This window comes from Nymphaea colorata, unplaced genomic scaffold (assembly GCF_008831285.2).
Source record: "Nymphaea colorata isolate Beijing-Zhang1983 unplaced genomic scaffold, ASM883128v2 scaffold0288, whole genome shotgun sequence".
Taxonomy (NCBI): Eukaryota; Viridiplantae; Streptophyta; class Magnoliopsida; order Nymphaeales; family Nymphaeaceae; genus Nymphaea; species Nymphaea colorata.
The window spans coordinates 1-20241 of NW_022204794.1; the positions used below are offsets into that span (position 1 = coordinate 1).

At 47.7% G+C, this 20241-nt stretch overlaps 5 protein-coding genes across 5 annotated transcripts; all 5 read right to left on the bottom strand.

Moving 5' to 3' along the window:
- Positions 1-2411: 2411 nt before the first annotated feature.
- Positions 2412-3619, bottom strand: LOC116244737 (uncharacterized). The gene is made up of 2 exons (XM_031616625.1): positions 2977-3619; positions 2412-2881 (listed from the first exon to the last, which is right to left on the bottom strand). Exons 1-2 carry the CDS (start codon positions 3617-3619, stop codon positions 2412-2414), a joined length of 1113 nt encoding a protein of 370 aa, XP_031472485.1.
- A 2325-nt stretch (positions 3620-5944) lies between these two features.
- Positions 5945-6415, bottom strand: LOC116244741 (40S ribosomal protein S18-like). Its single transcript, XM_031616629.1, has one exon. It carries the CDS (start codon positions 6413-6415, stop codon positions 5945-5947), a length of 471 nt encoding a protein of 156 aa, XP_031472489.1.
- Positions 6416-6913: 498 nt separating this feature from the next.
- LOC116244738 (uncharacterized) lies at positions 6914-8395 on the bottom strand. The gene is made up of 4 exons (XM_031616626.1): positions 8272-8395; positions 7704-8082; positions 7316-7661; positions 6914-7234 (listed from the first exon to the last, which is right to left on the bottom strand). The coding sequence occupies exons 1-4, from the start codon at positions 8393-8395 to the stop codon at positions 6914-6916; spliced, it is 1170 nt and encodes a 389-aa protein (XP_031472486.1).
- A 390-nt stretch (positions 8396-8785) lies between these two features.
- On the bottom strand, positions 8786-10127 carry LOC116244739 (uncharacterized). The gene is made up of 2 exons (XM_031616627.1): positions 9601-10127; positions 8786-9515 (listed from the first exon to the last, which is right to left on the bottom strand). Exons 1-2 carry the CDS (start codon positions 10125-10127, stop codon positions 8786-8788), a joined length of 1257 nt encoding a protein of 418 aa, XP_031472487.1.
- A 332-nt stretch (positions 10128-10459) lies between these two features.
- Positions 10460-11640, bottom strand: LOC116244740 (uncharacterized). The gene is made up of 3 exons (XM_031616628.1): positions 11289-11640; positions 10898-11241; positions 10460-10798 (listed from the first exon to the last, which is right to left on the bottom strand). Exons 1-3 carry the CDS (start codon positions 11638-11640, stop codon positions 10460-10462), a joined length of 1035 nt encoding a protein of 344 aa, XP_031472488.1.
- Positions 11641-20241: the final 8601 nt, after the last annotated feature.

Sequence of the window (20241 nt, forward strand, 5' to 3'; positions counted from 1 at the left end):
CAACCCCAACCCCAACCCAACCCCAACCCCAACCCCAACCCCAACCCCAACCCCAACCCCAACCCCAACCCCAACCCCAACCCCAACCCCAATCCTCCATAATACGAATATAAAACAAACATATGGAATAATTATTTTCGAAAATATCCTGTAATCCCCCGATGAAATAGATGGTGATTGTGAGCTTTTATCAAGAGCTTTTCCTTTTACTTATAATATCTGATATTGATACACTTGCAAATGGGTCAAGACAGCCTACAGCTCCCAAGGAGCCAGTCAAGACACTGAAAGGTAAGATTGCCCTAAAGTAGAACAGGTGAAGGAGTACACCAAGGAAATCAATCAAATGCGGCGCGAGTATAACCGCGAAAAGATCAAATTGGAGTACCAAGGAAAGACCCTACAGAAAGATCTCAAAAGAAAAATCGAGAAGAAAGAGCCAGCAGTAACTTTCTCATCATTCAGCAAGCCCAAAAAGTGATCGCACAGCAAATCCTCAAGAACAACCAAATGGTTAACAAGTACAACAACCTCGACGCCCAGCTCCAAAACGTCACCTTCGAGTACCGTCCCACACCTATTCAGACTGCAGCAGATGTGCGTGAGTGAGTCCATGCAGAACGTTATGTCAGGAATGGCCAAGATCATGAGCGGTGCCAACAACAAGATGAAGGGTACTGACTACCAGGAGACCATGAAGCGCTTCATGACCGAAAAGGAACGCATGAACGTCATGAATGAGTACGTTCAGGACATCATGGGCGCGGAGGAGGAGGAAATCGAAGACGAGGATGTGGACAAGCTGATCGGCGATATGACTGCCGAGCAGGTGGCGAAACACAAGAAGAAAGTGGAGATGAACTTGGACGAATACGAGGACAACCTCAATGATCTCTGATTGCATCATGCATCTCATAACCGTATAAGATACAAGCAAAGTGGTGATATGGTGGGTGAGGATGATAATGGTTTGACATCAGAGTGCGGCTTGGCAGGTGGCATAAAGCTCGTAGGCGCGCTGTCTGCGCTTGAGGTTGTCGATGATCTTGAGGATGTCGCGGGTGTGCTTGTCCTTTCCGGCGGGGAAGGTGATCTTGCTGAAGCGCTCGATGTGGATAGCAGGTCGTCGTCGATGGGCTGGAAGCTCTCGTAAAAGACTTCGAAGTGGTCGCCTGCAAGCACTTCAGCCAGCTTGCCGATGTCCTCGAAGTATCTGTCTCTGTATTTGGCCAACCTCTCAGCGTGGTATTCGTGGTTCCAGCCTGAAGCGATAGAGTTCTTGACTGCGATGCTGTACTTGCTCTCAGGGTCCTTAAAGCTCTCATAGATCTTCTCGAACTCCTCCTCAGTGGCCTTGAGTGCGTCGCAAGTGAAGCGTTTGTTCTTGGCAGTATCGGAAGGATCGAGTGCTTTCTGAGCTTCGAAGATGGCTTCCTTTTCTTCGATGGAGAGCTTGGGAAGGGTGAATGCCTTCACAACCGTAGACCATCTCTGTCCAACAGTCATGGGGTGTCCCTTGAGGTTAGGCTCTTCGTCTCTCATCCACCTGAGCAGGATTTCCTTCTCCTCATCGTGTAGGCGAAGTTAACGAGCTTGCTCTTGAGGATGACATTCTGTTCTGCTGGTCGGGATGCACCTTGGGAATTAGGTCATAGATGTATTTGAACATGGTGCTGTTGAGCTCCTCCTCTTGTTCTGAGGAGTATAGTGGTTGATAGCAGTGTGGACGAAGTCAAACTGCCTCTCGAAGATGCTGTCAGAAGACTCTTCGGCGAGAGCAGTTGTGATGACCTTCACGAACTCGTGGGAGGTCATCTTGGCGTCCTTGATCATCTCGAAGAAACTGCGCCAGATCAAGGTGCGCGACAGGATGTCCGAAATCGAGTTGATGTTCTTGATGAAGAAGTCCAGAGACACCTTGTCGATGGTGTTCTTGGCAAAGGTGTGGTCTTCGAAGTTCAACAGGATGGCCTTGTAGTTCTTGGATCCGTCGTAGTGGGCCACAGTCTCAGCTTGGGGAAGCACGAGGACTTCGATGACATCGACGTGGAAGTTTTCGGTGAAGAAGGCAACCTTGATCTTGTGGAGACGGAGAGTGGGATGCTCGTGAGTTAGGAGCCTGGTGGATGGTGATTTTCGCCTGAGCAGAGGTGTCTTCAGGGTTCCAGTTGGCCTCGATGACGTTGAGAGAGGCTTTCTCGAGCCACATTTCACGCCATTCGGTGAGCTTGAAATCATTGATGGTGAAGTGTTTTTGCATGTACTCTAAGAAGTTGTCGATGGTGGCGTTGTTCCACTCGTATTTGTGGAAATATTCGCTGAGGGCCTTTGAGAAGTTTTCCTCTTCATCAGAAAAGCAACTGCTTCATGTGGCTGCTCCCTTGGAGTAGGTAATGCCGTCGAAGATGGAATCAGCAACGCTGGTATTGGCAACTGGGCCACGGATTGGGTGAGTAGTAATCATCATGTCTTCGTGGTATCCCCATCCCTTGCGTTGCAGGAAAGAAGCCATACTGCTCTCGTACTTGAGAGTGTGCACGTTTCCCTTGATCTTCTCCAACAGAATGGGAAATGAAGTCAGCGAAGCTTTCGTTGAGCCATAGATCGTCCCACCACTTCATGGTGACCAGATTGCCGAACCAATGGTGGGCCAGTTCGTGGGAGATAGTGTTAGCAAGGCCAAGCTTGCGTTCGGTTGAAACCTTCTCCTTGAAGATGTATAGATCGTTGAAGGTGACGATGCCTGCGTTCTCCATAGCACCCCACTTGTACTCGTGGGCGAAGATTTGGTCGTACTTGTTGAAGGCGTATTTATATCCGAAGAAACTCTCGAAGAACTCATTGATTCTATGGTGATTTCGAAGATGAAAGGAGCGAGTTCCTGCATGTAAGTATAGAGGGATTCGATGCAGTAGAGAGACATGGGGATGCCGTTGTAGGTGCGCTCCTCTTCCAGTTTAAGCTCAAGATACTCACCAGCAACGTAGCAGAAAAGGTAGGTGGGGAGGAGCTTAGTTTCGGGGAAAATGGTCATTCTTCCCTCTTTTCCTTCCAGGAAGGTCTTGACCTCTCCTTGGAAGTGAGTATGAGTGTTCCAATAGTACTTGTAGACGTCGAGGGTATCTTCCACCACAGCATACTCGTTGGAGAGAACTTTTTTCCAGCTGGCTGGACTGATGACGTAGAGGCGCATCTTGGCTTTGAGGTCAGGCTGGTCGAAGCAGGCGAAGACTCTGTTGGCGTAGTAGGGCTCGAACTGAGTGTAGATGTATTGCTTTTTGTCGACATCGACGAAACTCACGCAACCGCTACCGTCGTTGTTGTAGCTGTTAGTGTAATGGACGCCCACTGTGTTGTGGCCCACTCTCAGCAGGCCGACATCGAGGAACAGGAATCCTTCTTCAGCCTTGACCTCAGCCTTGTGTCCGTTGATGACGACTCCGGTGGCTTTGCCTGAGAAGTCGACGGGCAATTCGGTGGGGATGCTTAGCAGCTCAAACGAGATTTCTGAGAATCCGGAGTAGTTTTCGCTGTTGAGGGCGACGTGGAAGTCGTAGAAGATGGTTCCGCGCTTGATGGCAAGACCGCGGGCTTCAGCTCTTTCTTGGGTGAGTGGCATTAAAAATCTTTTAAATATAACATATCTTCCAACAACAAGTATTAAACGGCATCGAGTAGCCTTATTAATACTTTTTATACCGTAAGATCGTATGGGTCTAAAAAGTATGCAAAATAACCCTGTGGAATCGCATGATTGAGCTAAGATAAGGAAATTAGTTGTCTAATGATGAGACAATGTTTGATTCCTCTGTGTAGTTTGCTTATTTATGCTGGATGAATTTTATGAATTTCTTTTCTATTGAGATTGCCATCAAAAATGGAGGCGTTTGGTCTTGGAAGCTCCAGGATGATCTTTCTCCAGTGTAAGAAATCACCTTGATCCGCATCCAGTACTTTGTTAATAAAATATATCTATGCTGCCAACTCCCACAGCTAAGAAATCACCCATTTCCGAAAAACTTAACCTCCTCCTCAATGCCACTCCATCGAAATAGCTTGGCCCGCGTTCCCCTGCGTTCTCCAGAAAGGGAGGCCAAAGCCGTCGCGATAAGGCCATGGATTCATGAAAAGCAGCGAGGAAGGTCGGTCTAAAAATCACTTAAATACACTAAAATTCTGCCGCGAGGCTGGAGGAACGAGGATAGCGAGGTGCACAGCGAAGTTCATATCATCCACATGCTGGGAGACCGACTTTAAGATAGTCGTGAAACCATACTGCTTCGAGGTAGGAGCAAAAGCAACCTCAAATAGGGCTTCCTACGTCCTGTAGAAAACAGTCCCAAACCGAAATCGCCAGGGAGGAAGGTATTGGAGGACTTCACCGGCATCAGTGATCGCAACCCAAGGCCAACAATAAGCACGATGAACACTATGTATACTGGAAAAACAAGGCTTATGAGTATCTTAATTCCAATATCAAACTCATGGATTAAGTTAGAAGGCTAACTCGCGAAAATGAGGAGCTGAAGACGGTCATAGCATAACTGCAGCAAACATAAAAGCAAAAGCTGAAATAGACTAGAACCGGATCTACAGCGAAAAGGCATTGAGTAGAGAGCTCAGGAACATAAGTAGCATCTACATAAGCAAGATTGAAGGCATGGAGAAGGAACTCAAGCGCAAGTAAATCATAATCGCCACCTACGATCTCAAAATCAAGGAATTAACAAGCAGGCTAGCCGGAGACACCGACAGAGTGAGGCTCATGAACAGAATGCACGAATAGATCGAAACTCTCAAGGGATAGAGCGAAAATAGGCAAATAGACCAGCTAAAGCTCGAGAGCAACTTTTACGAAAGCACTTCTATCTTCATGCAATAAAACAGCAACCGGTGAGCTGTCTATCCATTCATTGTGTTTTGCATCATTAATGCGTTCGTATATGAGGGGTGGGATGATGGTGATGATTCAAATATCAGGCCGAGCACCTGAAGATGATGAACTCGATGGGTCCCTTGGAAGCGCGGAGGAAGCTTCCCTCCTCGTGGGTGACATCCAGGCCGAAGTTTCTTCCGCATACGACATACCAGCCTCCGAAAAATTTCTTGTCCATGTACTTCTTGATCTCCTCGGCCATCTCCTGCTCGTTGGAGCGGTTCTATACAGCGTGGTTGATGACGTGCTTGGCTTAGAACTCGATCTAGGGCTCCATTTCGGAGTATGTGATTTTGACTCCCCACTTCTACGCTCGCTTATCCATGCAGATCAATTATAAGTTACATCACAGGGATATGAGGTGATGATAAGGAATGCTAAATAATAGGCAAAATCAAGTTGCAGGGAAGGGTAAAGTCACTGTGTCTTTATGCTTGTCCTCATGCATTCCAAATAGTGAGAAGTGAGCTCGTTGAAGTCCGTTATTTCCACAATTGAGACTCCCATAAGTTTTATTTCTGGTTGTATACCATTCCTGCGCATTTGGCATTGACGCACATCTTTACATCCCCTTCACGTCTCTGCAAACAGCCTATGTCTCCTCTGAGTGGTAAAAGAAATCATGCTTTTCCCAGTCGAATCCTTGACCCTTAGTTGAGCATGGCCATTCCCCTTGCGCTGACTCCCTTTTCGAGTTGGATGATTTCGGCGATGAGGATGATCTTGGAGACATGCGAATTCTGGTAGAGGACATCGTCGTAGTGGAGGCGGAGTTTGGAAAGTTGCAGGCAGGTCATGTGGTAGAGAGGAGTGTGATTGATGGACTTGATGAGGGTGCGAGTCTTTCCTTCGGGACTTCTGCCGGGAAGCTGTCCGAATATCATCGACTGAATTAAGCGAGCTTAGAATATCCCGCCAAGAATGGCAGAAATGATGATATCTATGGGTGGTGGGTGATATTGGGAAATGCTACTGGATGCGTATGATGTATTGATAATCTATGTACGATCACTTTTTCTTTCTCTCGACACCGACGGTCTTTCCTCTTCTTCCGGTGGTCTTGGTGTGCTGACCTCTCACCTTGAGTCCCCACTTGTGTCTGAGACCTCTGTTGCTCCTGATCTTGAAGAGTCTCTCGACGTCTTCTCTGAGTTTGGTTTCGAGGACGTTGGAGGCGACCTGGAGGTTCTTGCCCTCCTTGTAGTCCCTCTGTCTGTTGAGGAACCATCTGGGGACGCCGTGGCCTTCGGGGTCGTTGATGAGGTTGGCGATGGCATCGCACTGGGTTTCGGTGAGCTCACCGGCTCTGAGTTTGGGATTGATGCGGAGGATCTTGCAGATGAGGAAGCCGAAGCGACGACCAACTCCCTTGATCTTGTCAAGAGCGAAGGGAATTGTACGCTTTCCGTCGATGTTGGTGTTGAGGATACGATGGATGTGCTTGAAGGTGTTCTCAGCGTCTTCGATGATCAATGACATCTCAGTGGATAGGAATAAATTATTATTTTAATCAATATTATTAAATAACCCACCCCACCCCATTTAATTACCCCATTCCCCCATCCCACCAACCACCCGCCCCCCAGCCACCATCCGTCCCCTGATTCGAGATCATGTCGCTATACACTGGATATCAGAAGAAGGTCTTGTGGAGGAGAGCGATATTGCGTTCGAGGTTTGTTGGGTTTCTTCTAGGATCCACTTCTTGAAGTAGATGAAATCGAAGGTGTGCGGGTAGTCGATCTTCTTGGTCTTGAGCCACTTGATGAAGAAGGGGAAGTGGTCGTTGATCTCCTTCCGGTTGAAGATTCGGTTTATCATGTGGCAGCAGAACAACCGCATCTTGATCTTGTTGCGCGTGTGCGAATCGATCTTGGTGTTCTCGTGGATCGACTTGAAAATGTAGGACGTCGTTGAACGGTAGGAGAACTTCAGCTCGTCGAACGATTTCTCGTCGATCGTCAACTTGTACCCCCTTTAGAAGTTCTTGATCGGCATATCCTTCAGCACCACGTTCACCTCGCTGTAGGTGTCCTCGAACATCAGGTGCGCCTTCATGTTCTCCTCCTCCAGCTTCCCCAAGAACTTCTTGTACTCGGGTGTCTTCGTGCACTCCGCCCACCTCTTGCCCTCGATGTTGACCTCCTCCAGCGACTCTGGGAGTTTGTTGGAGGAGAGGTCGTGCAGGAGGGGGTCCGAGTAGAAGAGGTAGGCCTTGAGGAGGTAGAACTTGGCGGCGAGTCGTTCTGCGTAGGTGAGGTAGGAGGCATAGTTGTCGAACAGTTCCACGGCGCACTCCTTGAGGTATTGGGTTTTGCTAATTTCGAAGAATATTTCCTACAGTTCGCGCTCTAGGTGTTTGGACTGAGCGCTGATTACCTTTTTCTTGAGGAGATGGGTGCGCGACTCGTCCTCAGGCTCCATCTCGCTGTCCATGCCGTACTCCTCGCCAGTCACTTCGTCCTTCTTGTACTCCTCCACCTTCTCCAGCTTCTTGTAGAAGACGATGTTGTCCTTGAACTCGTTCTCGTACTCCAGGAAGAGCGGGTGCTTCACGATGTTGGAGAAGGTCATGCGCTTCTTGCTGTCCACCACGAAGATGCGCTTGAAGAAGTCCTCCAGCTCCGCTGCCTGGTCCTTCAGCTTGTCCTTCTTGGTGAGCGTGGCCGCCAGACTGAAGGCGGGTTGCTGCACCTGCGCTGGATCTCGGCCTTCATGTCGTGACCTTCATATCGGCAGACTACCTTTAAAGGGATACTCAGCGAACAGCATGAAGTAGAAGAGCACGCCCAGCGCCCAGATGTCGACCGAGATGCCGTAGTAGGAGTTGCTGATGATTTCAGGCGCCATATACTTCTCAGTTCCGCAGTGGGTCTTGGCGCCGACTCCTCCGATGGACCTGGCGAAGCCGAAATCTGCGATTTTATAGGTGAGTTCGTTTCCTTCCTTCTTGAGGAGTACGTTTTCGGACTTGATGTCCCTGTGTATGAAGTTCTTCTCGTGGATGCACTTGAGGGCTTTCATGACTTCGACGACGACCTTGGAGGCATGCTTGAGGGGGAAGACCTTGCCTGGCAGCTTGGACTGGTAGGTGAGGAGGTTGCCCTGCTCGCAGTACTCCATGATAATGATGATGAAATCGTTGGCTGAGTGAGGGAGCGGTACTGGTGAACTCCTGCTCGTATCGGACGATGTTCGGGTGTTCCAGCTTCTTCATGATGTCGATCTCCTGGTCGATGTACTTCTGCAGGAAGGGCTTCTTCTTGATGTGCAGCTTGCTGATGATCTTCACCGCGTAGAGGGTGTCGTTGGATTCTGAATCCCATTGGAGTTACTGTGCCGCGCCAGCATCACCTCTCCGAAGGCGCCCTTACCGATCGATTTTATTATCTCGTAGTTCTTGTCCTCCAGAGCGCGACGCATGTCCTCGAATTTCTTCTTCTCGGAACTCCCCTCCATTTACCTTCAAATTAAATATTCAGCTTATATTTCGGCTTGGATACGCATAGATAACCTCACCCTGGGCAAGGCACGGGGGAGAGGAAGTGATAAGAGGAGTGGCATACTTGAAAAATTAAAATCAGATGATCTTGATGGCCTTTAGCTTCGATCTAATGGCGTTGAGATGTTCCTAAGTGATGGTTTTGGACGGAGAGCCCTCCACGATGGCTTCTATTTTGGACTTTGTGTGGAATCCCTCCAGATCGTTGTTCTGCAGGATGGCGATCAGCTGCCTCAGAGTCACCAGGTAGTCCAGCACGATCACCTCGTCCTTCCACTCCTCGGGCTCCTCGTGCTCCTCCTCCACCGCCTGGTACAGCGTCAGGATGTTCCTGCCCAGCTGCTCCTTCAGCGCGCCACCGACGCCCTCGCCTCCGCGAACCCCGCCAGGTCCTTCCTGTACTTGGCCAGATACTGCTGGATGATTTGCGCGATTTTGGCGAAGTCGGGCGAGTCCTTGAAGTCGGCAGCCAGTTTGGCGGGCAGCAGCTTCAGTTCCTCGACCTCTGCCAGTTTCTCGAAGATGGCGCCGGTCAGCGAGTCCTTGAGGGCGGCCAGCTCGTCGTTGCGCTGCTGGGAGAGGCGGTCGCCCATGCGCATGATCAGCTTGTACATGAACCTGCAGAGGTGGATCTGGCTCAGCAGCTGCTTGGCCAGCAACTTGCGGTCGTAGGCCGGCTCGGGCGGAGGCAGGCAGGAGGCCTCCCTGAGCGGGTGGGAGATGTCCTTCTGCGTGAGGGGCAGGTCGTTGATGGTCTTGTTGGAGTGGGGCGGCGGGATGTAGTGGTCGGTCTTGTTGCTGGTGACGGTGGCGGCAGTCTTGGGTAGGGTGAACTTGTTCATCTTGAAGTCCTCGTTGGTCTGCAGGAGGGCGAGCTTCTTGAAGTTGGCGGTGTTGGTGATGGAGTTCTTGTTGAGGGAGGTCTCGTGCTGGCGCTCTCCTCCCCTGCGGATGTGGTTGTTCTTGCCGTCGAAGATGGAGTTTTCCGTCGAGTAGAGCCCCCTCCCCACGCTCACCTTATCGCAGTTGAGCGTGAACCGCTGCACCTCTTCCGGCTCATGCGTTCGTTGATGTCCACTGCCAGCGTGCGAACTAGGAACATCTCCGAAGCGTGGCTGATGGAGGGGGCAGCAGTTTCTTGATGGGGACTGAGGTCAGCAACCTGGCCAATTCCTTCTCAGTCTTTGCCCTCCATGGCGTTTTGCCAGTCAGCATCTCGTAGTAGATGACTCCGAGCGCCCAGATGTCGCTCTTGAAGCTGTACTTGTTTTCGTTGAGTGCTTCGGGAGGCATGTAGACGGGCGATCCCACGTTGTAGGACGAGTATTTCCTGCAGTCAGTGTGCTTCATCGCGAAGCCGAAGTCTGCGATTTTGACTTCGCTGTTCTTGAGGAAAATGTTGGCTGGCTTCAGGTCGCGGTGGATTATTCCGCGGGTCTGCATGTTGTTGTATCCATTGATCACCTGGTTCATGAGTGCGACCGCTTCCGGTTCGGCGAGCGTCCGCTTTCCGGAGATGAACTTGGAGAGGTCGCCGCCGTCGCAGAGCTCGGTGATGATGTATGTGTTATTTTTGGTGTTATAGATGTCATAGACCTCGAGGATGTTGTCGCTGTTCTTGAGCGATTTTAGGACTTCTATTTCTGAGGAGAGCAAATTCTTGTGCACTTCGTTGTTGATCTTCTTCATGTCGATGACCTTGATGGCCACGATCTCATCTGGGTTATGCAGTGATTACCTGTCACATCGTTGCGCCCCCTGAACACCTGGCTTGAATACCCTTTTCCTATGTTTTAGTTCAGCAAATAGGAATAGTCCTCAAGTTTCTTACGCACTGCTCCTGACTCATCGGTACGCCTCATCCCTATAGAAATTAGTAATAATTTTATTCCAAATGGGAAGTTATTTCATTATCATACAATCCTTCCAACTCCCCCCAACAACACCCCCACCCATACACAACCAACAAGGCCCTCCGTTCCGTCCGTTTGGGATGCGTGCGAGTATAGATGGACAAGTGATCAGTTCATGAATCCGGTCTGCTTCATGTTTTCCTCGAAAAGGTTCTTGATTTCGATGGCATGCTTGGCGATCAGGTTCTCGATGCCATTGTACTTGACGCAGTTGTCGAATACCAACTTCATATCGTAGATGAACTCCGCCACGTTGTTGTAGACGTTGAAGGTCAGCTTCCGCTTTATCATCCCGAAGTCCATCGGCTCCGCGATTATGTCGAAGTAGTCGTCGATGCCGTACTTGCTGGGGTCCACTGCCTCGTGGAAGTAGTAACCGCCCTTCGATTTCCAGCATATCGATAGCACCTTCTGTGCAATCTTCACCCAGGCCTCCTTCGCTTTTATCTATTATAACGCTGTCATCTCGATTTCGTCTGGGTTTCGCAGCATCTCCTCAAGCTCGGGATAGTTGGCAAGAAGCTCCTCGTACTCGGCTTGGGAAACCTCGTTGGAGTTGCCGAAAGCGTCAGAACGGTAGAGGCGGTAGAGCGCCTTAGTGGTCTGGTTGGCAGCATTGGCTTCGCGTTTCTTTTTTGCCTTGGCCACCACTTTCTCTTCGGGATTGCTTTCCTGGCGGCTGTCAGACTGTATCTTTTTCTGGTCCTTGAGGGACTGATACTCGTTGGCAAGATATTCAAAAACCTCATTCTTACCATATTTTTTGGCGTAGTGACTGGCCAATTTATGAGCAGTGTCCTGGTGGGCCAAATCGCATCCCGCCTCGATCAATATCTTGCACATCTCCAGGTGTCCTTCGCGGGCAGCGTAGAAGAGAGGGGTCTGCTGAGCTATGCGATCCATGTGGTTGGCGTTGACTTCATATCTGAATGCTTACCCTTCTTTTCGATGAGCTTGTGGATGATATTTAGCCGATTTTCCTTGGCAGCGTAGAAGAGGGGAGTCTGACCGTAAATATCCTCATCGTCTAGGCTTAGTCCGGCCTCCAGGAGCAGATCAAGGCACTTCTCTTTGCCCTCCCTGCAGACATAGAAGAGGACGGTCTGCTGGTAATTGTCTTTGAAGTGTGCGTTGGCTCCGTGGGCCATGAGCAGTTTCATCAGTTCGTAGGACTGTTCGTGGTCGATGAGGATAGCGGAGAAGTAGAGCGAGGGCTGTCTGGTTTGCGTTTCCAGCCTGTTCACTATGATCGAGTCGTACTCCCTGAGGAAGCGCTGAATGGCTTCCATGGCGCTGTCTAAGGGAAGCTTTACTAGCACTTGATGGCGATGATGAACTCGTTGACGATCTCGTACGTCACTTCTTTCTTGCCCTCCATTGGATATAACTCACTATTCAATTTCATGGGAGTGCAGTAAACCCAATTAACCAGACTGCAAAAGAACCATTAATGCATTAAAAACTAGATAGATCATATCCTCGGCAACTTCCCCGCCCCATAGCCACGCACCAATGGCCGAGAAGAAGGAAATAGAGAAGTCATGTACGCGTTGAGTTCACCTTAGAGTGAACTTTTGTCCTTTTTTAAAGGAACTGTTAGAATTTTGGAGGTTATATCTTTGAGTGGACTCCTCCGGTTGCTTCTTTTTTGGTTTTGGAAATGGCCACTCCACGTTTAGATGTTTTCCTTATTGGCGCCTTCCTCCTCATTTTATGTTCCTTCAGTGCTGCATGTCTCGAACATCACCCATTTTGAGCTTTACGTCGTTCCCTATTGCTGCTGACTGTCAAAAGGGATTGTTGGACATGGGTAGGATGGGGATGGTAGGGGTTTTGCGGAGTGTAGTTCCCACTTTGGTTGTTCTGGTTGGGGCATATCTGATGGGAAAATGAGCTGTGGGGGTGGTGGTTGTTGTGGGAGGTAACGGTTTTCATGTTTGGCAAAAATTAATGCGTCGTAATCGTTACACTGGCTTTGTGCATTCCTATCCATCAGAAATCAAAAGATAACGAATAAATCAGCAAAACGGCATCCCGAAATATCTAGAAGACATACAAATGGGGAAGAGGGGAAAAGGTGGCTGATAGGGTGATTGCTGATAGATACAGGTATAATATTAGTCATAGGTTTTATTAGGATAGGTAGCTGAACTTCTTCCCCCTTTCTCTAGCAGCTAGTGGCGGCCTGTCCTCCAGATACTTGGATGAGTAATCGATTTTAAGGCCCTCCTGCTGGTTGCGGTTGTAGACCAGCTTCTGCTGCACAATTGGGTAAGGTTCCTGCGGTGCGGATTCGTATCTCGGCCTTAGCTGGTTGGCTCCCAATGCGCTGAGACTCTTGATCTTTTGGATTTTGTAGTCCTGGAAGCTTTCCTTGCGGGGCTCCTCGTAGGGAAGCGCCGACGGCTGGTGGTGCTTGCGGATGCATCCCTCCTTCCTCCTGTCCGCCTCGAAAGCTGCCAGGTAGGCCCTGGGATCGTAATTCTCGTTGGTTAGCTTGCTGGTGGAGCGTTTGCTGGTGATGCCGGCGATGGGAGAGCAGTCCTTAAGGTTGCTCCGTTCCTAGTAGGCGTTAAAGGCGTGAGGATTGTAGTTTTACTGAGCAGTGTATGCTGAGCTGGACGACTAATAGCCGCTGTTTCGGTTGTTTTCGTTGAGATAGGAGCGTGACTGAGGCTGGTAGGCCCTCTGCTCGTAGTGCACCACTGGTTCCTTATCGTACTTTCTGGTGAGGGTGGGACTCTCATGCTCGTACTGAAACTGCCTCTTGGGTGCGTCGACTGAGCGTTTCCTGAAGTGTGCGGAGTTTTCGAGGAGGATCTTGAAGGGAGTCTCATCTGCGGGTTCGTTCTTTTCTGGTTCGCAGATGCCCACGATGACCAGTTTGGTCTCCTCGGTCAGCGCCTGCAGTTTTTCCCTGACCTTGCTGCTGCAGTCCTGCGTGGCGAGCAGTTTCTTGAACTCCGCTTCCAGCTTTTCCTTCAACCTGTCCGCGTACTTCTGCTTGTAGGTGACGGTGTTGGAGAGGCGGACGATGAGATCGGTAAGTGAGTCCTCCTCGTAGACGTTGAGTCTGGCGATTTGGCGGCACACTCGCAGCTCCAGCGTAAAGAGGTACCCGCGTTCCATCTGCTTAATTATTAACGATCATCGCAAAACCCATCATCCATTTATCCCCGATCAGAAGTGATATTCCCAATTGGGGAATATGTGGGAGGAGATTGTAGTCTAATATGGCGTAGTCTAATGGATGGGTGATATCTTGGCTATTTACTTATTGATATGCAGCAGTAGGACCAGCTGAGGGTGTAGGACACTAACGAGTAGGCTCTCGCCTCTAAGATGTATTGCCTTCTCACTCAGTTCTGCCATCAAGAAGGGTTACTTCGTCGACAGCTTCGCGGAGGAGTTCACGCAGTATCGCGGCAAGCGAGACATCATCATCCACCGCGGTTACTGGGCAAGAGTATTCGTCGTCCGCAAATTGATCGAAACCATGATCCAGCACGGTACCTCCTTCGCGAATTAGGCGAAAATGTGCAAATCGTATCGCTGGGATGCGGCCTCGAGACCCTGTGGTTCAACCTCATGGAGGAGGGACACATCAAGAAGCCCTTCAAATTCGTTGAGCTGGACCTGGAAAGCGTGGTGAAGAAGAAAATTCGCAAGATCAACCACTCCAAGAAACTGGCAAAACTGTTCGAGAAGATCAACCTCACGCCCTCCATCACCGGTATCGCTGGTTTTACCCTAGAGCACCAGCATCTGTTCAAGCTGGGCGACGCCTACACGCTAACTGTATGCGATTTGTCCAACCTGGAATAGTTCGAGAAGATTTTGGCATAGCACAAGATCGACACATCCGCCCCACATTCTTCTACAGCGAATGCGTGCTCAGCTATATCGATGCCGACCGCGTCGACGACTTCGTGGGCTACCTCAACAAGAAGTTCAACCTCGCCTTCCTCTTCGACTACGAAATGTACAATCCCAACGACCGGTTCGGACAGCTGATGGTCAAGAACTTCGAACTGAGGGGGTGCCCCCTCGTCGGCATCCAGAAGTACCCCGATCTGGCCAGCCAGCATGAACGCTACGTCAAGGCCGGTTTCAAGCACACCGAAGTCTATACAATGCTCCAAATGTATTCTCCACATCACATAGCTACTACGACTGCATCGACAAGGCGGAGAGACTCAAGATCGAAAAGCTCTAAATGCTGGACTAGCTTTAGTAGTGGAACTTGATAATGGCTCACTACTTCGGTCTTCTGAGCACGACCTACAACGAGTAGGGGGAGAAGCACCCTAGTTCTCTTAGCTGGTGAAGTACATGCGTTTGAAGCTGTGAATGATGACCATAGGGATCGCATACTATATAATTAGACTAGATTGAGTTTATTATAATACTTTACTCATGCTGCAGTACATCAGGGACTCCATCTTCGGCAGCAGGCTCTTCCACAGGCCCACCAGCGCAGAAGTCGACTCCAAACTCAAAAAATCCCTCCCCAAGAAGAAACCACTCTCCTTCGATAGCAAGCAGAAGGAAAAAGAAGCACTGATGACCTCCAAGAGATACCCGCATCCTGAAGTCATCGTCCTCGATGACACTGCCACCATCAAGAAATACTCCTACTCCAAGACTGGAGCGTAAAATCAGGACAGAAACCATGACTTCGCCGTCATCTCTGATGTGGATGACGACCGCCAACCACCGCAAAACGGGCATTCGGCACTGCCAAAGAACTCAGACTAGCTGGTCAAAGTGTTCAGCGTGGAGGCAGTCCATTTCGACGAGGCAGAGGCCATGCAGTCAGCAAGCATATCGAAAGAGGCGGGCTTTATGAAGAGCTCCATACTACCACAGCCGAAGGGCAAGATCCTGGTTTCGCGGGACCGGTCGGTGATGAAGGTGAGGAGGGTGGGGGAGAAGTGCGTGATTTGCTCGAAGGGACTGACGGTGGGAGACTCTCTTCAGCTAGCCTGCTCGCACAGGTGCCACAGGGAATGCGGAGTGGAGATGCAGTGGAGGATGAGATACAGGTGCGACGTGTGCTAGGTGAAGAAGACCACAAGAGATGCTCGATCGTGCTCAACAAGAAGAGAAGGCCACGCCAATTTTGATATCATCAAGTCATCTATGCCAAATATTCACAGATCTCATAACAGTATGGGTATTAGTATATGAATAAATGGTTTTAGATTGTTCAGGGATGTATATTGGACATAAAGTCAATACAATTAATCAATCAACAATAATGATCATATTAAATGGATAAACTGAGATAGAATTGATTGCATATGGATAATCACATGATTTAAAACTGGCTCCTCGTCAGCATCTTGCCGATCTGTTCACGCAGACTGGAGTTCATTCTGGGAGGACCACACACCCACACCTTGCTCAGATTAGGCTTCATGATCTCATCAGCGATCAAAGACTCAAATCTTTTGTGCGTTAGGACCATGCCCAGCTCCTTCACTATGTTTTATGGATTTTCTTCTTGATTCTGAAGACGAACTTGAAGCCTGGTAAATGTTTGCAGAGATAGAGAACTTGGTGGAGGGTGATCTTATGGACGTCCTCAAGGCAATGGAAGGAACCCAAAAACTCAAAGGTCAGCTTTTGGAATGAGTTTCTGCTGAGAATGGGGTTTTCGGAGAGGATGCGAGCAGCTACTGAAGGCTCTGCTCGTTTGCGAAGACAATCCTTGAAGAGATGTCGATTAGATCGCTGAAGGGATAGAGGCCAGTGCCTCCAACTGCCACGACCACTCTTCCTGGCTCCAGGGTGGGAATGGATAATCCAAATCCCTCTAGCAGCTCAGCTATAGCTTGCTCTCGTGTAGTTAGTGTATGAGTTTGGTGAAGTTTCCCTTCGCGTATTTCTTAATGAGGAGAGAAAGTTAATTGTCTTCGCTTGCCTGTATGCTCTAGTTGATTTGGAAATTGGCTGGGTTGGTTACTTCATAGTCGATTTGGATGTTGTTGGGTTAAAAGTAGGCCATTTTGAGCAAATCCTTATTCTTCTTGTGGAGGAAGTTGACAGAGGTATAAAGCCTGGTGATTCTGCTGTCCATAGTAAGCGAGTAGAATCTTCCAATTTGAGCTTCATTGCTATATCCCTTATAGGTGAAGTTGAATCCTTAATCCTTCACCAGCTTCAGCTCGAACACGTGCTTTGATATCTCGTTTATTTGGACCGCTTTCACCTTCACCACGTCCTTTTAGAAGCCAAGAAAAACTGATTGGATATCTATTTGAGCTAATGGCTTGCTCAACACCTTTAGACTGGCTTCTGAGTGGCTGTATCGAGGAAGGCGGGTCTCCACTTCTGATCCGTACATGCCATAGAGATACTTATCAGAGGATTCATTTTTGATGGCTTCGATGACCTTAAAGCCTGCAGGGTGACCGATTTTTAGCGGCTATATATCGTAAACATAGTTTCCAAAGATAATAAAATCCTTGTTTTCCGTCTGCAGTTCAGAAAGACTGCTAATTTTTTTTTCACGTTGAGATCCGGCATGATGGTGCCTGTTAATTTGGGGAAGGTGAACAAGCGGTAGAAGAACATGATGCCGACTGCAATTTCCCACCCAATAAGGATAGAATACTCGTCTCTTTATTTGCCGAGGATGAGGAAGACTTGGACCTTGCAGATGATGAGGAGAGCATATCCTAGGTACTTGTGAATGCTCTTGAGGATATATATCGCGAACGAGTTTCCCTTATTGAAGTAATTCAGGCAAAACTTGATGGCGCCGATGAGAAGTTGAAGCCCCATCATTCCGTAAATAATGACGCCTATTAAGTAGTGTTGGAAACGCTTTGCACTTATCCCATTCTTGATAAGAGAGGGCATGGAGGTGGCCAAGGTGGTCGCTACTAATCCTGTCCCAAGGAGGGCGTGCACTATTTTGGTGTACCTGCGGTGCTCGTAGAAAGCGAGGAGGACTAAGAGATCAGCGAGGACAGTCCATCCGTAGAGCATAAAGAGCTTATGGGCTGCCTTATAATCAAACGGCCTGGGTGTTGAATCGGCTCTGACTTTGGTCTAATGGTCAGTATGTGCAAAGCTGCAGACAGAGACCAGGATACACAAGACGATGAAGCGCTTGGCTATCATATATTGATTATAGCGGTAGATTATTTATCGGCCCTTAAATCATTATTTCCTCATATTACAATCAGCTTACGCAATAGTTTTATCACCAAATCATTCAAAACTAATGTAAAGGATTATTGGTTGTTTGCAGATGCTCAGGAGAGGATTTTGAGCTTTTTCCTATCTTAAAAGTAATAATTAAAGTAAAAAAAGGTGAAACTCCGATAAATATGTTTTTGCTTTCTTTTCTAAATTAACGGTTTGGATGAGATTAAATAAAATTGAGATTTTATAATGGATAACCATGTTATTCATCTTATAAGCAACCAAAAGTTTTCATATTTTTTTATATGATAAAATAAGCTCTCGTTTTCCATTTAAAATCATGTTTTTATTCTTCAATTATTAAAATCGAATCCTTGCCTTTTTAAAAAGCAAACCAATCAAGCGGCTGCAGGGAATAGAAAAATAGCTAATATGCAAGAAAAAAATTATGATCATATATCTTTTTGCTAAAGAACGTGTTGAATCCAATGCCTACGTTCTTCTTGATGGTTCTAACTCTCCTTATTCTTCCGATATTGGTACTCGATGGAGCTGCGGATGTTGAAGAAGAAGTCGTCCGCTTGTTGGCGTGCTTGGTCAGCTTTATCTGCTCCTCCTCACACTTAAATTGACTTATATTGTAGTAGTATTTATTTATCTGGTTAGCTAAGTAGTGTCGGAAATTAGCTTCCTAAAATTGAGCAGGTTTGTATATGGACCTGGCCTCAATTTTTTATCGCTTTCAGCCTACGCCTTCTCCTATTATTTATCTGCTGATCTCTTATCCCCTTCAAAAGAAACCTATATTTTTCATAGAGCTATGGAGTTATTATCCGATTGTCAGCATCTTCTGGAGCTCTATGAGAATGAGAGACTTCTGTTTGGTCATGTTTTTCTCCTTCTCTATCATGCTGAACCTACTGAAGAATTCTCTAAGCAAACTCTCTTTCTATATAGCCCAATCGCTGTAATAATCATTAGCTTGGCTTGATCTCTCAGAACGTTTTGCTAGCTTTGCTTAGGAAATGGCAGTAACTGATTTTTTGGGCTCACTATGCTCCACTGGATTTATCTACAGCTCATCTGCTATGCTTTCTCTTGTTCGCTTATAATGCTGCATGAAGTCAGCCTATTAGATGCTGATGGCTGAGCTTTTTGAGGAAGCTTTACGCTCAGATGTTACGTCTTGAAAGTCCCTAACTTCATGAGGATTTTCATCCTATAGGCCATTAAGCTTGAACAACTTGTTACGATATTTGCTGATGTAGGAGATGTCACGGATGTGACCGTGCAGATACTTCATTTACCTCTGGGTTTTCAAACTTCGCAAGATTTTTCTACTGCCTAATTCTGAATAAGAGCCAATGCTTTTCAGACTCTTCAAGCTTTTTAGCGATTTTACGCTCTTTAAAGAACGGTATTCTTTCTTTTCCAAATCGTCCCAAGTCAGCTATTTCTTGCTCTTGATAGTCTTAGCAGATTTCATTTTACTTTTAATACTTTTGTTGTCAGCTATAGCCTTATTATCCTCTTGGGCAGAAGCAAAAGCGATAGCTCTCCGCAAAGGTTTTCTCCTTTCCTTTTCTCCGTCCTCTAATCTTGTTGGTTTTTTCAGACTATTTTTCTTTATTATAAAATTCTACTTCTCTTTTTATACCTTCTATATCTTTTCCTTTTTCATTTTTTCCCTTTCTTTTTACTTTTCCTTTTATTTCTCTCTTTCTTTTTATTCTTTGACATGATTTGCGATTTTTGGTGGCCTTTATCCTTCCAGACAAGATTGATTTTGGATGGCACATGCTGATAGTTTTCCTTATTAGGCGGTGAGACAAAGGATTAAATAGATGAGCGATGGAAGATATTGTGCTTGTTAGGATATCGCAATTGGAGTAAGTATCTCCAAAGATGTTGGAATCTTGCACGATTTGGGAAGTTGCAGGCGGATGGTCTTGAGCTTGCTAAGCCTGTGAGATTTATATGATGATATTATTGAGTGACTTCATCTTGGCTTTCAGCAAGTCCTCTCTATTGTGCTCAGCAGTGGAGACCAGCTATTTTCCCAGATCGATTTTCCTATCCTCTTGAGTATCGTTTGGCTGAGGAGTAGGCTAGATCACGCGAGCGCAGGATCCCCACGTGGTTGATGATTTCAGTCATTAGCTCACACCTTTGCTGATTGATCTTCATGATTTGCTCCAGCTCCTGCAGTTCGTTGGGACTCAAGCTGATGTTGCTGCTGCGACGCTGTATGAACTCGTTGATGAACTGGTCCTCTTTCCTCAAAGTAATCCTTCGCTTGAATAGGCAAAAATAGGAGTTAAGCTTGCATACAGACTCTTTGAGATTGGTGAGTGAGGAATCCTTGTTGGGTGTCGCTATTGCAGTGGAGGCCAAACCGCTTGGGCTTTCTTTATTTTTAAGCTTCTTGTGCTTTTATTTAACATGATAATATTTCTGAAAGTTGCTCGAATTGAGCTTTTTTTCCACTTTCGCTAGATTCTTGCTCAGTGAATTAAATTACACTGAATCCCTTCCTTTGAACAATTTGCTGAAAACTTGCTGCTGTGCAGGTGGAGCCTTGATGTGGCTTCATGGATGATGCTGTCTATCTACTGGTTAATCGAATCGACTTGCTGTTAGAATTTCTGATTGAACTTGATGTTCCTGGCCTTCTGGAAGAAGCTTAGATGCGCCTGCACCTTCTTCCAGATGTATGCGATCCCGAGTGTCATGTT

Coding starts and splice junctions, on each gene's coding strand:
- LOC116244737 (XM_031616625.1), bottom strand. CDS start 3,619: ATGCCACTCACCCAAGAAAGAGCTGAAGCCCGCGGTCTTGCCATCAAG. Junction 2,882..2,976: donor CCTTTTCTGCTACGTTGCTG/GTGAGTATCTTG, acceptor ACTTACATGCAG/GAACTCGCTCCTTTCATCTT.
- LOC116244741 (XM_031616629.1), bottom strand. CDS start 6,415: ATGTCATTGATCATCGAAGACGCTGAGAACACCTTCAAGCACATCCAT.
- LOC116244738 (XM_031616626.1), bottom strand. CDS start 8,395: ATGGAGGGGAGTTCCGAGAAGAAGAAATTCGAGGACATGCGTCGCGCT. Junction 7,662..7,703: donor GTGCTCTTCTACTTCATGCT/GTTCGCTGAGTA, acceptor GCCGATATGAAG/GTCACGACATGAAGGCCGAG. Junction 7,235..7,315: donor CCCATCTCCTCAAGAAAAAG/GTAATCAGCGCT, acceptor CAATACCTCAAG/GAGTGCGCCGTGGAACTGTT.
- LOC116244739 (XM_031616627.1), bottom strand. CDS start 10,127: ATGAAGAAGATCAACAACGAAGTGCACAAGAATTTGCTCTCCTCAGAA. Junction 9,516..9,600: donor ACTGAGAAGGAATTGGCCAG/GTTGCTGACCTC, acceptor GCACGCTGGCAG/TGGACATCAACGAACGCATG.
- LOC116244740 (XM_031616628.1), bottom strand. CDS start 11,640: ATGGAAGCCATTCAGCGCTTCCTCAGGGAGTACGACTCGATCATAGTG. Junction 11,242..11,288: donor CAAGCTCATCGAAAAGAAGG/GTAAGCATTCAG, acceptor TGGATCGCATAG/CTCAGCAGACCCCTCTCTTC. Junction 10,799..10,897: donor CTTTCGGCAACTCCAACGAG/GTTTCCCAAGCC, acceptor GCGTTATAATAG/ATAAAAGCGAAGGAGGCCTG.